At 39.5% G+C, this 14,426-nt stretch overlaps 1 protein-coding gene across 1 annotated transcript in view; it reads left to right on the forward strand.

Moving 5' to 3' along the window:
• The window catches only part of pth2rb (parathyroid hormone 2 receptor b), a 158,825-nt gene that overhangs the window by 76,113 nt on the left and 68,286 nt on the right, over positions 1 to 14,426 (forward strand). Inside the window, exons 12-13 of the mRNA XM_060911211.1 lie at positions 2,643 to 2,703; positions 2,898 to 2,964. Coding sequence (XP_060767194.1) covers positions 2,643 to 2,703; positions 2,898 to 2,964 — 128 coding nt within the window. The remainder of the gene's footprint in view (positions 1 to 2,642; positions 2,704 to 2,897; positions 2,965 to 14,426) is intronic.

Consider the following 14,426-nt stretch of genomic DNA (forward strand, 5'->3'; position numbering starts at 1 on the left):
TTTCACTGTGGCATGGGTGTTGGTTTGAGCCAGATGGACTGGTTTGAGTATTTCAGAAACTGCTGATCTTCTGGGGTTTTCACACACAACAGTCTCTAGAGTGGTGATAATGGTTAATTAGAAGTGCATGTCAGTTTTGTTTGAGACTTACTGCCCATTTTAGTTTTGTGTTTGTTTGTTTTTTAGCATAAATGCAAAAATTTTGCATTGAAAGAAAAAGACTGTCCAGTTTTATCACTTACGTACATGAAGACAAATCGCCAAAATAAAGCCGATTACCATATATTGGGGTACAATGTTAATTTGGTATTTAATCAAAGTCTGTCACAAAGTGCCATTATTCACACAGAATGGTGTGAAAAACAAAAAACATCGAGTGAGTGAGCAACAGTTCTGTGGGTGGAAACAAACGCCTTGCTGATAAGAGAGCTCAGAGGAAAATGGCCAGATTGGTTCGAGCTGCCAGGAAGGATATAGTAACTCATAGCAACTCTTTACAACCGTGGTGAGCAGAAAAGCATCTCAGCATGCAGCAACAGAACAACACATTGGGTTCCACTCCTGCAGCCAAGAACAGGAATCTTAGAATCAACAACAAGTTCCCATTAAAGTGGCCGGGCAGTGTATATAAAGAGTTGTCGAGACAACATACCAACTAAATACCACATTTACCACACAATTTAAATACATTTTAAATTATATAAGACATTAAAAGACAGTGGGGCAAATATTCAGTGATGGAGTGTTATTATGCAGTCCAACACAAAGTGTTACCACCTTGAAGCATTTTATTCATCTTTTTCCACAGACTGTTACAAAGAACTGATACTAGAGACTCCTTCCACAATATTACATGATCCTCTCACTACAGAAAACATAACTATATATCAACTATTATATGAGCATGTTTTTCAAATTGTTTATATGATGCATCTGCCATAAAACTCCATATGCCAACGATTTCCATAGAAATGATAATGTATTAAGGTACTTTTTTGGTTTGCATTTTAAAATGTAAAAATTTACATAGGTAAATTTCATACATTTTCTTGAAATGCACTGTTTAAAAGGACTTAAATAGTTTAAATAAATGAAAGAAAGGAAGAAAGAAAGAAAGAAAGAAAGAAAGAAAGAAAGAAAGAAAGAAAGAAAGAAAGCCCAACTTCATTCATCACACACCTGTGAAATTTCCTCTCTGCATTTAAACCATCTGAAGCAGTGAACACACACATGCACATACACATACCCAGAGCAGTGGGCAGCCATGCTAACAGCGCCCGGGGAGCAGTTGGGAGTTAGGTGCCTTGCTCAAGGGCACCTCAGCCCAAGGCCATCCCATATTAACCTAACCGCATGTCTTTAGACTGTGGGGGAAACTGGAGCACCCGGAGGAAACCCACGCAGACATGGGGAGAACATGCAAACTCCACACAGAAAGGCCCTTGCCGGCCGCTGGGTTCGAGCCCAGAACCTTCTTGCTGTGAGGCGACCGTGCTAACCACTACACCACCGTGCAAAAATGGTTTCTAATAATTAGTTAGATTAGCATCAGCCCTCATCTAGAGGATCTCCAAACGTATGAGTAGCTCAACATGTCAGAAATAAAGTGGCCAGTGAGTGTATCTTAAAGCATTGAGCTCATGCCTCATTGAAGGCTTTGTGCTTCCTCACAGTTTCAGGTGAGTTCACATTTATAAAGTTACTTCATTTTTCTTAATTCCTTATGCATGACTGTCTGTATGACTGTTTGCTTGCCAATGAAGTCATTAATGCAGTTGGTACCGGTAAGTGGCTCCAATGGTTCAGTAAGGGACATGTTTGGGATCTAGCCTATGAAGGGATCTCTCTAGGATTAACTGAGTGTGCTTGGCCTCAATTTCCAGTATTTCTGGCAGCCAGATTGCCTCCAAATCAAGCCAAATCACCTCAAAGTTCTGGAGAAAATTAAAGCTCTGTCGCTTGAATTATCATGTCCACTATTCTCTGTCATACCCTGCAATTTGCCATTTTGAGCCTAGTTCGGAGTCCTGATTGGAGGTTTCAGAACGTTCAGTCTGCTCTTGGCAGCCTGCTCTTCTTCTGTTTTTTGTTTTTACTCTATTTTGGGGTATTTTGCTGCTAGAACTGAGGAGGCAGTTTCAATACTCATTCTATGCCATAGTCATATCAGTTTTCTTCTATTCTTTCCATATTTTTGGCATCAAAGCTCAAATTAATTGGCTGAATGGTGACAGATTCTATGTTTTCTCAACCGTAATCCTAAATTTAATCCTAAGTAATAAATATCATGTCTTTTAACATTGCATTTTTGTTTCTGAGAGTTGCTGACGAGTATTTTTTCCTGAGACCATGATCTATTTTTAACAATCTGACTAAAGGCGAGAGTTGAGATAGTCAGGATAAAAGATGGGGTGAGGGAGAAGGGAAAAGGGAAAAAGGGTGGGCCTTCCAGAGGATCAGTCAGTTGAAAACAACTAGATACTGTAGATGTCAATCATTCCAGATTCATATGTTGATGTGCTGCATTTATTGGTGTGGGAAAATGATGAATAATAATGTGTTAATAATAATAATAATAATAATGCTTTGCATTTGTGTGTGTGTGTGTGTGTGTGTGTGTGTGTGTGTGTGTGTGTGTGTAGGTGTTCCTGCTCTCTTTGTGTCAGCTTGGGCTGTTGTCAGGGCTATTTTGGCAGATGCACGGTGAGGACCAATTATCATTACCACACTGACACAGAACTATGCACACGAGCACAGCGACCATGTTAATACACACACATACATGCAGTGCTCACACAGAGCCTGTGAAATTATTAGATCCAGCAAATTAGTCTTGTCATTATGAATTAAAACTTCTACTTTCTCCTCATATTAGTTACAATATTTTCTTCTCCCAGGTGCTGGGAACTGAGTGCAGGCAATATTAAATGGATTTACCAGGTCCCTATTCTGACAGCAATTGGAGTAAGTAAAGAATGACTTTAATTAGAAGTGACTTATTGCTGAAGGTCAAAGTAAGCTAGCATTCAGCTCACAGATAAAGCTACCATGGGCCAAAAGTTTAGTCCATATGCTGGACTGTTTTCTGCTTTCATGCTTATGACTGTTTGCTCAGGCCCAGGTAGATTCACGAGCACAGAGATTATCAAATGTTTTGTAGCCAGGGACCCCTTTTTCAGAGAACAATAACAATTTGGACTACAAGGGCACACAGTAGAGTGCATACCTCCACCAAGCCAGATATGATCAACATCAAAATTAAATCACTCGAACCTAGGATAATACTAAAGCTGTACACCAAATTTCATCCAAATCCATTCACTACTTTTTTTGAGTTACGTTGGGAACAGACAAAAATATCCTGGATCCACATACATATCTGGATTTGTGTCAAAATCTAATCAATTTTTCTTTGGCTCATTGCCCACTTTTCCTCCAAATGTCATCAAAATAGTTTCACTACTTTTTGGGTTACGTTGGGAACAAACAAACAAACAAACACACAAACCGAGGCGAAAACATAACCTCCTCTAACAAAGTTGGCTGAGGTAATAGGCAGCTACAAAAAAAATCTGATAACTAGCATAAAGAAAATGCAGCTAATTACACTGTTTAAAAAAGACTCTGCCTTGGGCTTCACTCTCCCTTCGAGCTCTGCTGTAGCCATTGCTCCAATCTCGTGCTCTGCCTCGCCGTGATGACCAGCGGTCCGAGACCCCTTCATGGCCAAAGTGCATGTGTCAGGGGCTGAGCCTTAGTAAAGGTGGGGGTGGGGGGGATCTCTGTCAAATCAGTGCCATAAACAGCCCTAGACTTACTGACTACACAACCCTTGAGCCACTGCACCCAGTCACATGTCTATGATCATGCACAGCTGCACCTTCTTTAGCACCATTACTCACACTATTTAAGTTCACGTTTTAGATTCTGTATTATCAAACTTCTGTTGATTTCCACCATGTTATTCCTAGTATATTGCCCATGTTCATTTTTTTTTTTTTGGTTTTCATTCATAATCACACTTCTTGTTTTCTATGTGCTAGCTCTGTTCATGTTTGTTACCTCGCCCACGATGGAGTAAGCAGGGCGAGATATTGTAATCAGTGCGGTTTGTTTGTGTGTCTGTCTGTTAACAATCTAGCATCTCGACGGTTGCACTGATTGACTTCAAATTTTCAGGGTAGGTGGGCAATGGTCTGTAGATTACCTGATTAAATTTTAGGGGTAATTGGGTCAAGGTCACCGGAAAGGACGGGCGAGGTTTGTTTTGCCTGGCAACACTTTGTTTGTTTGTTTGTGTGTATCTGTCTGTTAACAATCTAGCATCTCAATGGTTGCACTGGTTGACTTAAAATTTTTAGGGTAGGTGGGCAATGGTCCGTAGATTACCTGATTAAATTTTGGGCGTAATCGGGTGAAGGTCAAGGTCAAGGTCATCGGAAAGGTCAATCTTTCGGTCAAAATAACATATTTTCCATTATACAGTGGGGCAAAAAAGTATTTAGTCAGTCACCAATTGTGCAAGTTCTCCCACTTAAAAAGATGAGAGAGGCCTGTAATTTTCATCATAGGTATACCTCAACAATAAGAGACAAAATGAGGAAAAAAATCCAGAAAATCACATTGTCTGTCTGACTTTTAAAGAATTTATTTGCAAATTATGGTGGAAAATAAGTATTTGGTCAATAACAAAAGTTCATCTCAATACTTTGTTATATACCCTTTGTTGGCAATGACAGAGGTCAAACGTTTTCTGTAAGTCTTCACAAGGTTTTCACACACTGTTGCTGGTATTTTGGCCCATTCCTCCATGCAGAGCTCCTCTAGAGCAGTGATGTTTTGGGGCTGTCGCTGGGCAACACGGACTTTCAACTCCCTCCAAAGATTTTCTATGGGGTTGAGATCTGGAGACTGGCTAGGCCACTCCAGGACCTTGAAATGCTTCTTACGAAGCCACTCGTTCGTTGCCCGGGCGGTGTGTTTGGGATCATTGTCATGCTGAAAGACCCAGCCATGTTTCATCTTCAATGCCCTTGCTGATGGAAGGAGGTTTTCACTCAGAATCTCATGATACATGGCCCCATTCATTCTTTCCTTTACACGGATCAGTCGTCCTGGTCCCTTTGCAGAAAAACAGCCCCAAAGCATGTTTCCACCCCCATGCTTCACAGTAGGTATGGTGTTCTTTGGATGCAACTCAGCATTCTTTCTCCTCCAAACATGACAAGTTGAGTTTTTACCAAAAAGTTCTATTTTGGTTTCATCTGACCATATGACATTCTCCTGATCCTCTTCTGGATCATCCAAATACTCTCTAGCAAACTTCAGATGGGCCTGGACATGTACTGGCTTAAGCAGGGGGACACGTTTGGCACTGCTGGATTTGAGTCCCTGGCGGCATAGTGTGTTACTGATGGTAACCTTTGTTACTTTGGTCCCAGCTCTCTGCAGGTCATTCACTAGGTCCCCCCGTGTGGTTCTGGGATTTTTTCTCACTGTTCTTGTGATCATTTTGACCCCACGGGGTGAGATCTTGCGTGGAGCCCCAGATCGAGGGAGATTATCAGTGGTCTTGTATGTCTTCCATTTTCTAATAATTGCTCCAACAGTTGATTTCTTCACACCAAGCTGCTTACCTATTGCAGATTCAGTCTTCCCAGCCTGGTGCAGGTCTACAATTTTGTTTCTGGTGTCCTTTGACAGCTCTTTGGTCTTGGCCATAGTGGAGTTTGGAGTGTGACTGTTTGAGGTTGTGGACAGGTGTCTTTTATACTGATAACGAGTTCAAACAGGTGCCATTAATACAGGTAACGAGTGGAGGACAGAGGAGCCTCTTAAAGAAGTTGTTACAGGTCTGTGAGAGCCAGAAATCTTGCTTGTTTGTAGGTGACCAAATACTTATTTTACCGAGGAATTTACCAATTAATTCATTAAAAATCCTACAATGTGATTTTCTGGATTCTTTCCCCCCATTCTGTCTGTCATAGTTGAAGTGTACCAATGATGAAAATTACAGGCCTCTCTCATCTTTTTAAGTGGGAGAACTTGCACAATTGGTGGCTGACTAAATACTTTTTTGCCCCACTGTAACTCAAAAATGGTTGCTGATAGACAGATGTTCACTATTATGAGCATATAGGAACTCCCATATGGCCTTTCATTTGGCATCATGATCTTTGACCTTGAAAGGTCAAACTCAAGGTCATGGATTTTCAGAGGGCTGTAACTTGAAAACGGTTGATGGTAGACAGATATTTACCATTATCAACTTATAGGAAGTGCCATATGGGCTTTCATTTGGCACTACAACCTTTGACCTTGAATGACTTTGAAATGTCAAACTCAAGGTCATGGATTTTCATAGGACAGCTGATGATTGAGAAATATTACCATTATCAACATATAGTTATAAAATAAGTGCTGCTGAGCAAGGTTTGTTTTGCCTGGCAACACTTGTTTTTCAAGGATTATTGAATAAATAATAAAAAAGAATTCTGCTTTTGCACCTGCCTCCATGACATGACAGTAATTGTTAATTGGTAAAATTGAATTACTTCAGCTCAGATAGCTAGATTAGCTAGGTCAGTTGATTTTCGTTATTCCAGCAAAATGCTTCATTAATTTGTTAACACTTTGCATGTGCAATATAATTTATAGTCAAAAGCTACTACTGTAATTCACATGAATGTACTGTAATGCACCAAAATAATAAAATCAGGTAATATTGATGAAATAAGTTTAAAATCTACAACAAATAACATCCCCTTAACCCGGACCGACCTCCCCCCCGAAACAAAAGGCTTAGTCCACTGTCCATGTGCCAAAAAAACAACCTCCCCCCCAAATCATGCTTTCAAAGGTGGTAGTAGAAAGAAGCAGCGAGAGGCAAAGGGTAGTGAATGGGAGCCACAGGATGACCACTTTATTTCTGAAGAAAGGTAAGTATTTTTGTACTGGCTTCTGACTTAATAGTGCCAATCTATTGTCCAACAGATCTGTCATTAAAAAAAGAAGCACAATAAACTGATAACCATTCCACCCATCCATTATCCATAACTGCTTATCCTGTGTAGGGTCGTGGGCAAGCTGGAGCCTATCATAAACTGATAGGGCCGACATACTGTAGAAGATTTATTGATTATCTCTAGATGTGTTTTTCTGAGGTTAGAAGTGCTGGATGAATTAATTTAAATAGGTAACAACTGCTGTAATTATGGTAATTAACATCAAATTAATTTAACACCTTAAGAATGGTGTGTTTTATTTCTTTCAAATTGAAGAAATCACTTAACCCTTGTTGAAAGCCTTGAAAATTCTTGCTTTTGAGTATTATTTTTCATGTAGGAACTAAATTGAATCATGGACTCCCACATGGCAGCTTGTTTCATTCTCTCTCTCTCTCTCTCTCTCTCTCTCTCTCTCTCACGGATGCTGTGGCTCCTTAATATGTTGTTCATTAATTAATTGCCCAAACAGGATAGCAACCGATTTTCAAAGTAAGCTTGAACAGAAATGTTTGGTTTTGTGCCCGTAATTAAAACGCAGCCAAGAGATAATGAGTGATAAAGTCGATGAGGCACTTTTTCACAGATGGAAGCAAATACTGGTTTATGAGTCAAGCTTTTAGCTGGATTTTACCCAGTTTGGCTTGCTTGTACCCTTACAGAAAACAGAAAAAGGCTTATGATCAAAGTTAGGCATAAAAACCTAATAAATAATCTGGGTGTCAAAATCTTCTGAGGTGATGGGCCACATTACATTTGGATCAGACCAAAAAAAAAAAAAATCACAGAGCAACTCTTATCATCAGGAACAAATCTTAAACTCAGGTTTCCAACCATGGCATGTCTGGGTGGAAACACTTTGTTGATGAGAAAGGTCAGAGAGGACCAGAAGGATACAGTAATTCAGTAATTCAAATAACCACACTTGACAAATGTGGTGAGCAGAACGCACAACATATCAAACTTTATTTGAGGCTGGGGTGTCAGTGTTTTTAAAATAAATAAAAAAGGGAAAAAAGCATCTGCTTAATCCTTACTGTTGAAAAGCTGTTAATTTGGGCAAAATGTACATTGTAGTCAAGTCAAGTTTATTTGTATAGTGCTTTTAACAATAGATATTGTTGCAAAGCAGCTTTACAGAATTTGAATGACTTTAAACATGAGCTAATTTTATCCCTAATCTATCCCCAATGAGCAAGCCTGTGGTAATGGTGGCAAGGAAAAACTCCCTCAGACGACATTAGGAAGAAACCTCGAGAAAAACCAGACCCAAAAGGGAACCCATTCTCATTTGGGCAACAACAGACAACATGACTATAACATTAACAGTTTTAACATGAAGTCAGTTTCGTTGATGTTATAAACTCTTCATTGATGGAAACTTGAGTGCAAAACTGTTCATGACAACTGCAGTCCTAAAGTTAGCAAGTCAACTCTGTAGTCCTCAGCCATAAAAGCATGACTATAAGTGTCCAGAGCGTCTTCCAAGTGTGACTTTCAACTGTCCATATGGGGCCGTCCTCCACAGGAATGATGTGATGACAATCCAACCAGACATAGGGCATCAGGATGGATCAGGCAGGTCCGAGGAGCAGAAGAGGTCAGCATCTCAATCTCAGGATTGACATGTAACTCAGAGGGACAGATTGGGGGGGGGGGAGAGAAAACACAGGTTGTTAGGTATGCCCAATGTCACCTGAATAAGTAGGAGCAGTATACATTTTGTGCCGAGTACAAGCAGGGACTCTGGCAAAACTAACTATGACAGCATAACTAAAAGGGGAGAGCCAGAAGGTAACACAGGCATGACTTTTTAGCAAGACTACAAGTGCATTATTTTACTCCCTCCTTATTTGGGTATAGGAGTGATTCCACGCTTATGGGTACTGAAATGGGGACATGAACTTATTTTTAAAAATTCACCTAAAACCATTTCTTTTTTTACCATCAGGTCACAAAACATGTAATCTTTAATGAATGATATGTTAAAAGATAACTTAAATTTTCTGAGATGTAATAAAAACATATTTATATGCCAAAGTCAGAACGTAACAGAAGTGTTGTGGACATATATATTCTCAATTTTAACAATGTAGAATTACTTTTTGAAACATAGGAAGGTGATGTTTTAGCAAATATAATTAATAAACATGTGTAGTAGAATAAACATACACATTCTTTCAATAAGATTAACATGGTATATAGCTAGATTGTAATTAATTTGTAACAGACGCGAGATGGACAATCGTAACAGAAGTAATGTAACAGACATCATTTTGGAACTCATAGGCTTGACTTTGGCATATAAATATGTTTTTATTACATCTCAGAAAATTAAATTTATCTTTTAACATATCATTCATTAAAGATTACATGTTTTGTGACCTGATGGTAAAAAAAGAAATGGTTTTAGGTGAATTTTTAAAAATAAGTTCATGTCCCCATTTCAGTACCCATAAGCGTGGAATCACTCATATCCAAACAATGGTCAAAGAAAAAATGTGATTAAACAAACCTTTTTTGGATATCATTACATTACTGGCATTTAGCAGATACTCTTATCCAGAGCGACAGCGAGTTGGCCTAGTGGTTAGCGTGTCCACCTCTCGACCGGGAGATCATGAGTACTACTCGCGGTCAGGTCATACCAAAGTCCATTGTAAAAATGGTACCTACTACCACCTGGTAAGGCACGCCGCAATACAGATGCAAGTGGGGAAGTCAAACTCTCACAGTTACCAGAGGACTAGCCCCCCACTGTAACCTTAGCTGTATAGGCAAGAGGCAGAGGGCTATCGAAATGGAGATCGCCACCACACCCATACACCTTAAAGAGTTGGTTAGTACTGGGACAGGAGACTGCCTGAGAAGACCAGATTTTGGCATGAGAGGGACTTTGACTTGATTTATCCAGAGCAACATACAACACACCCAGAGCAGCCTGGGAAGCAGTTAGGGGTGAAGTGTCTTGCTCAAGGGCACTTCAGCCAGTCCTGCTGGTCCAGGGAACCCTTATCAAAAAGAAGTATACTTCAAGTTCAGGGGTGGCACGGTGGTGTAGTGGTTAGCGCTGTCGCCTCACAGCAAGAAGGTCCAGGTTCGAGCCCCGTGGCCGGCGAGGGCCTTTCTGCGCAGAGTTTGCATGTTGTCCGTGTGGGTTTCCTCCGGGTGCTCCGGTTTCCCCCACAGTCCAAAGACATGCAGGTTAGGTTAACTGGAGACTCTAAATTGACCGTAGGTGTGAATGTGAGTATGAATGGTTGTCTGTGTCTATGTGTCAGCCCTGTGATGACCTGGTGACTTGTCCAGGGTGTACCCCGCCTTTCGCCCGTAGTCAGCTGGGATAGGCTCCAGCTTGCCTGCGACCCTGTAGAACAGGATAAAGAGGCTAGAGATAATGAGATGAGAGATAAGATGAGACTTCAAGTTCATTTTATTAAGTATACTTAAGGAAAGTTAAAGTATATTTCCTTAAGTATACTTTTGTATACCAAGTATACTGATATCAGTGTACTTACAATATACTTGTAAGTAAGCTAATCTAATACTTCTTGGGACTAAATTGGCTCACTTTTAGTTTATAAAAAGTATACTTTAAGTCTAAGAGAAGTAAACTTTGAGTATACAACTAGTTGTTTATTTTGTAATGCAAGTATACCACAAGTAAACTTGTATACTAATAGTTTACTAGTTCTATACTTGTAGTCCACTCTTTAGTTTACAAAAGCATACTTCATAGTAGACTGGAAATATACTATAAAGTTTACTTGTTTTATACTTCTAGTCCACTTTTTAGTTTACTAAAGTATACTTCGTAGTATACTGGAAATATACTATTGGTTTACTCGTTACACACTTCTAATCCACTTTTTAGTTTATAAAAGTATACTTTATAGCATATTGGAAATCTACTATTAGTTACTGGTTATATACCGTACATCTAGTCCACTTTTTAGCTTTGAAGTATACTGCAATTACCCTTCTAGGTATGCTATTAGTTTTCTAGCCCTAACCCTTACCTCATACATGCTACCAGTAGACAACTTTATAAGTGTTTTGTACCTTAAGTTACAATGAAGTTATAAAGGTAAGAATTCACAAAATAACAACAGATACTCAGGATTAAGAACATATTCATTTTCTTTAAAAATCAAAATTTAAAGCAACATTGTATTAAATGCCAAAGTATAAAAACATGGCAATGACAACTGAAATTGACATCCAAGCTCTAAAGAAAAAGAAAAAAAATAATTATCCCACTCAGGAGAAATTAAAAAAAAAAAAAAAACACTTATATGGAACCCTAGATATACCTAAGAGTCAACTATGCTGAAGCACAACTACAGGGCAAGTACACTTAAACATAAGGCACAAATATTTTAATACTTTATAACACTTTTGTTAAGTATATCTTGATCATAATTTTAAGTATAAGCTTAATATACTTAGACTTTTCTATATACTTTTCAGTATAAGCCAAGTATACTTATGTATAACTTTATTAAGTATATCTCTGATAAGTAAATAAAAAGTAAACTGAACGCATACTCTCTTATTTTAAAAGAACTATACTAGAAGCACACTTGAATAAACTTCTTTTTTGTAAGGGAATTGAACTAGCAACCTTTTGGTCCCAAAGCTGCTTCTCTCAGCATTAGGCCATGGCTTCCATCACATCACAATTAGCACAATGACATGTACATAATCATCTCTGCTCTATGAGTTCTGTAAACCAACCATGAACAAGGCATTGAGAATCTACCCTAGCTACACCTCGTTAGTGATAAGACTTACTGACTTGCCCCTCAGTATCACCAATGCCTTTAAAAGTCCTGCAGAGGCTGATGGCTGCTGTTCCAGACTGTAATTACACTGTCACGATGTTCTGAAGTGTATCCATTTGCTGATGTACTGTAGCCTTCAGTTCCATGCCAGTTCTCTTTTCTTAAAACATTCCATATAACTTCTGGCAGCTTTAAACTTTTGTTCTTGGTCTACTTCTTTAATGCATCTTAGACCACTGTTAAGCTGTAAAATACGGACTTCATATTACACCGAGGCCTATACATATACACCTATCTTCCAAAACATTTTCTTTGCTACCACGTTGTTGCTTTTGTTGTAAGGCTACATCAAACATGACTATTACTTCCTCCAGCTACGTCACTCTGTTTGTGATTATGTCTCTGATTACAAGAGCCATTGAAATTAAACTACCACTAGTTTGGATGCCCTTGGAGGGCGTCCCCTATCTGTCACTGGGGAGGGGGAGCACACACCTTTATGCTGTTGTACCCCTGCATGATTAAGAAGAAACCTTTATTTGTCACATGCACACTTCAAGCACAGTGAAATTCATCCTCTGCATTTAACCCATCTGAAGCAGTGAACACATGCACACACACCCAGAGCAGTGGGCAGCCACACCAGAGCGACCGGGGAGCAGTCAGGGGTCAGGTACCTTGCTCAAGGGCACCTCAGCCCAAGGCCGCCCCACTCAACCTAACTGCATGTCTTTGGACTGTGGGGAAAACCGGAGCACCCGGAGGAAACCCACGCAGACACGGGGAGAACATGCAAACTCCACACAGAAAGGCCCTCGCTGGGTTCAAACCTGGAACCTTCTTGTTGTGAGGTGACCGTGCTAACCACTACACCACTGTGTAGTATACCGCCCCCATTGCATGATTGCATGATTGTATGGATTGTATTGCTGCCACATGATTGGTTGACTGGATAATTGTTTCTAATATCAATAGTGTGTTTGTGGTTTTCAGGGGGTTTTCCCTTGAAAATGTTTTATACTGTAATACAGCTGTGAGGCTTGGTGAATTTTTGAGAACTCAGAAAATAAAACCTTTATTGTACACATTATAACTTGTAATTGTAAATTATACCTGCCCCAAATGACTATTAAAAGTTTTGTCAGAACAGATCTATGTGCTTGAGACATTCAGAATAGCTAGGGTTCCTGCAAGAACATAAACCTAATATATCTGGTTGGAAATATTCATTCAGCCCAGAGTGCCTCTGTTAGTGGACTCAAGTATGCTAGATGTGGGTTGCCAAACTGCAATAAATTGGAAATTAGGAATTGGGAAGCTGATCTTGATTGGGAAGGAGAATGGCACTTTAAGTGCAAAAATATATTGAGATGTCAAAGCTTATGCAAAAATGCCTGCTTTTCAGTTCATAGTTGGGAAGGTGTGCAGTCAAGTGCAGCGAAGGATGAATCTGGCTTTGAATTTATCCACACAGGGTTGTTCCACTGATTAAGCAGCTATAATGTTTGACTCATGACATTGTAGCATTAATAGTTTCACGGGTGTTTGTAGGACAGTACTCTGGAGGATTTCAGGTTCTCTAATTCTAATAATTTCACAGCTCTCTAATTCTCCATCCACTATCCATAACCGCTTATCCTGTGCAGGGTCAGGGGTAAGCTGGAGCCTATCCCAACTGACTATGGGTGAGAGGCTGGGTACACCCTGGACAAGTCACCAGGTCATCACAGGGCTGACACACAGAGACACACAACCATTCACACTCACATTCACACCTATGGTCAATTTAGAGCCACCAATTAGTCTAACCTGCATGTCTTTGGACTATGGGGGAAACTGGAACACCTGGAGGAAACCCATACAGACATGGGGAAAACATCCAAACTCCACACAGAAAGGCCCCCATCAGCCACTGGGCTCAAACCTAGAACCTTCTTGCTGTGAGGCGATGATGCTAACTACTACTATGCCCCCCCCCCCCCAATTTTATTACTTATAAATTAAACACTAACACTAACTACTTGATTTATCTCATTTAGCCTGGAATATATTGAGTAAATTGAATTAGAATGAAGAAGAAGTCACACAGAGTGGCCGCATTACCCAGAGAAAATTGCAGAAGCAGTTGTAGACTTTTTTTTTTTTAAATTCTCATGCTCATACAAATAGGCCTGATGATAGCCTGGTAATAGTGTAACATAAGTACAAAAGAAAAAGTAGATTTTTATTTTATGGAGCAGTGTAGATTTAATGGCTCAGCTTTTCCAACAGCCAGTCATTATTTTGGACTTTGTCTGGACTGTGCTTTTCATAAAAGTAACATACATCTGGAATCACTTTTCAGTACTCAGTTGAAGGAGTTCCTTTCCAGCAATTATATTCCATCTAACTTTCAGTCAGGGGTCAGGAAAAATAAATAAATAAACAAATAAATAAATAAATAAATAAAACACAACTACAGCTGCCTTAAAGGTGGTAAATGATTCTATTGATTCGATAGATAATAAGCCACACTGTGCAGCACTCTTCATCGATCTGTCCAAAGCATTTAATTCTGTAGATCATACACTGCTGGAACAGAGACTCAACATTGGTCTGTCTGAACAAACTGTTGGTTGGTTCCATAACTATCTCTCTG

The sequence above is a fragment of the Neoarius graeffei genome, chromosome 27 (assembly GCF_027579695.1).
Source record: "Neoarius graeffei isolate fNeoGra1 chromosome 27, fNeoGra1.pri, whole genome shotgun sequence".
Lineage (NCBI taxonomy): Eukaryota > Metazoa > Chordata > Actinopteri > Siluriformes > Ariidae > Neoarius > Neoarius graeffei.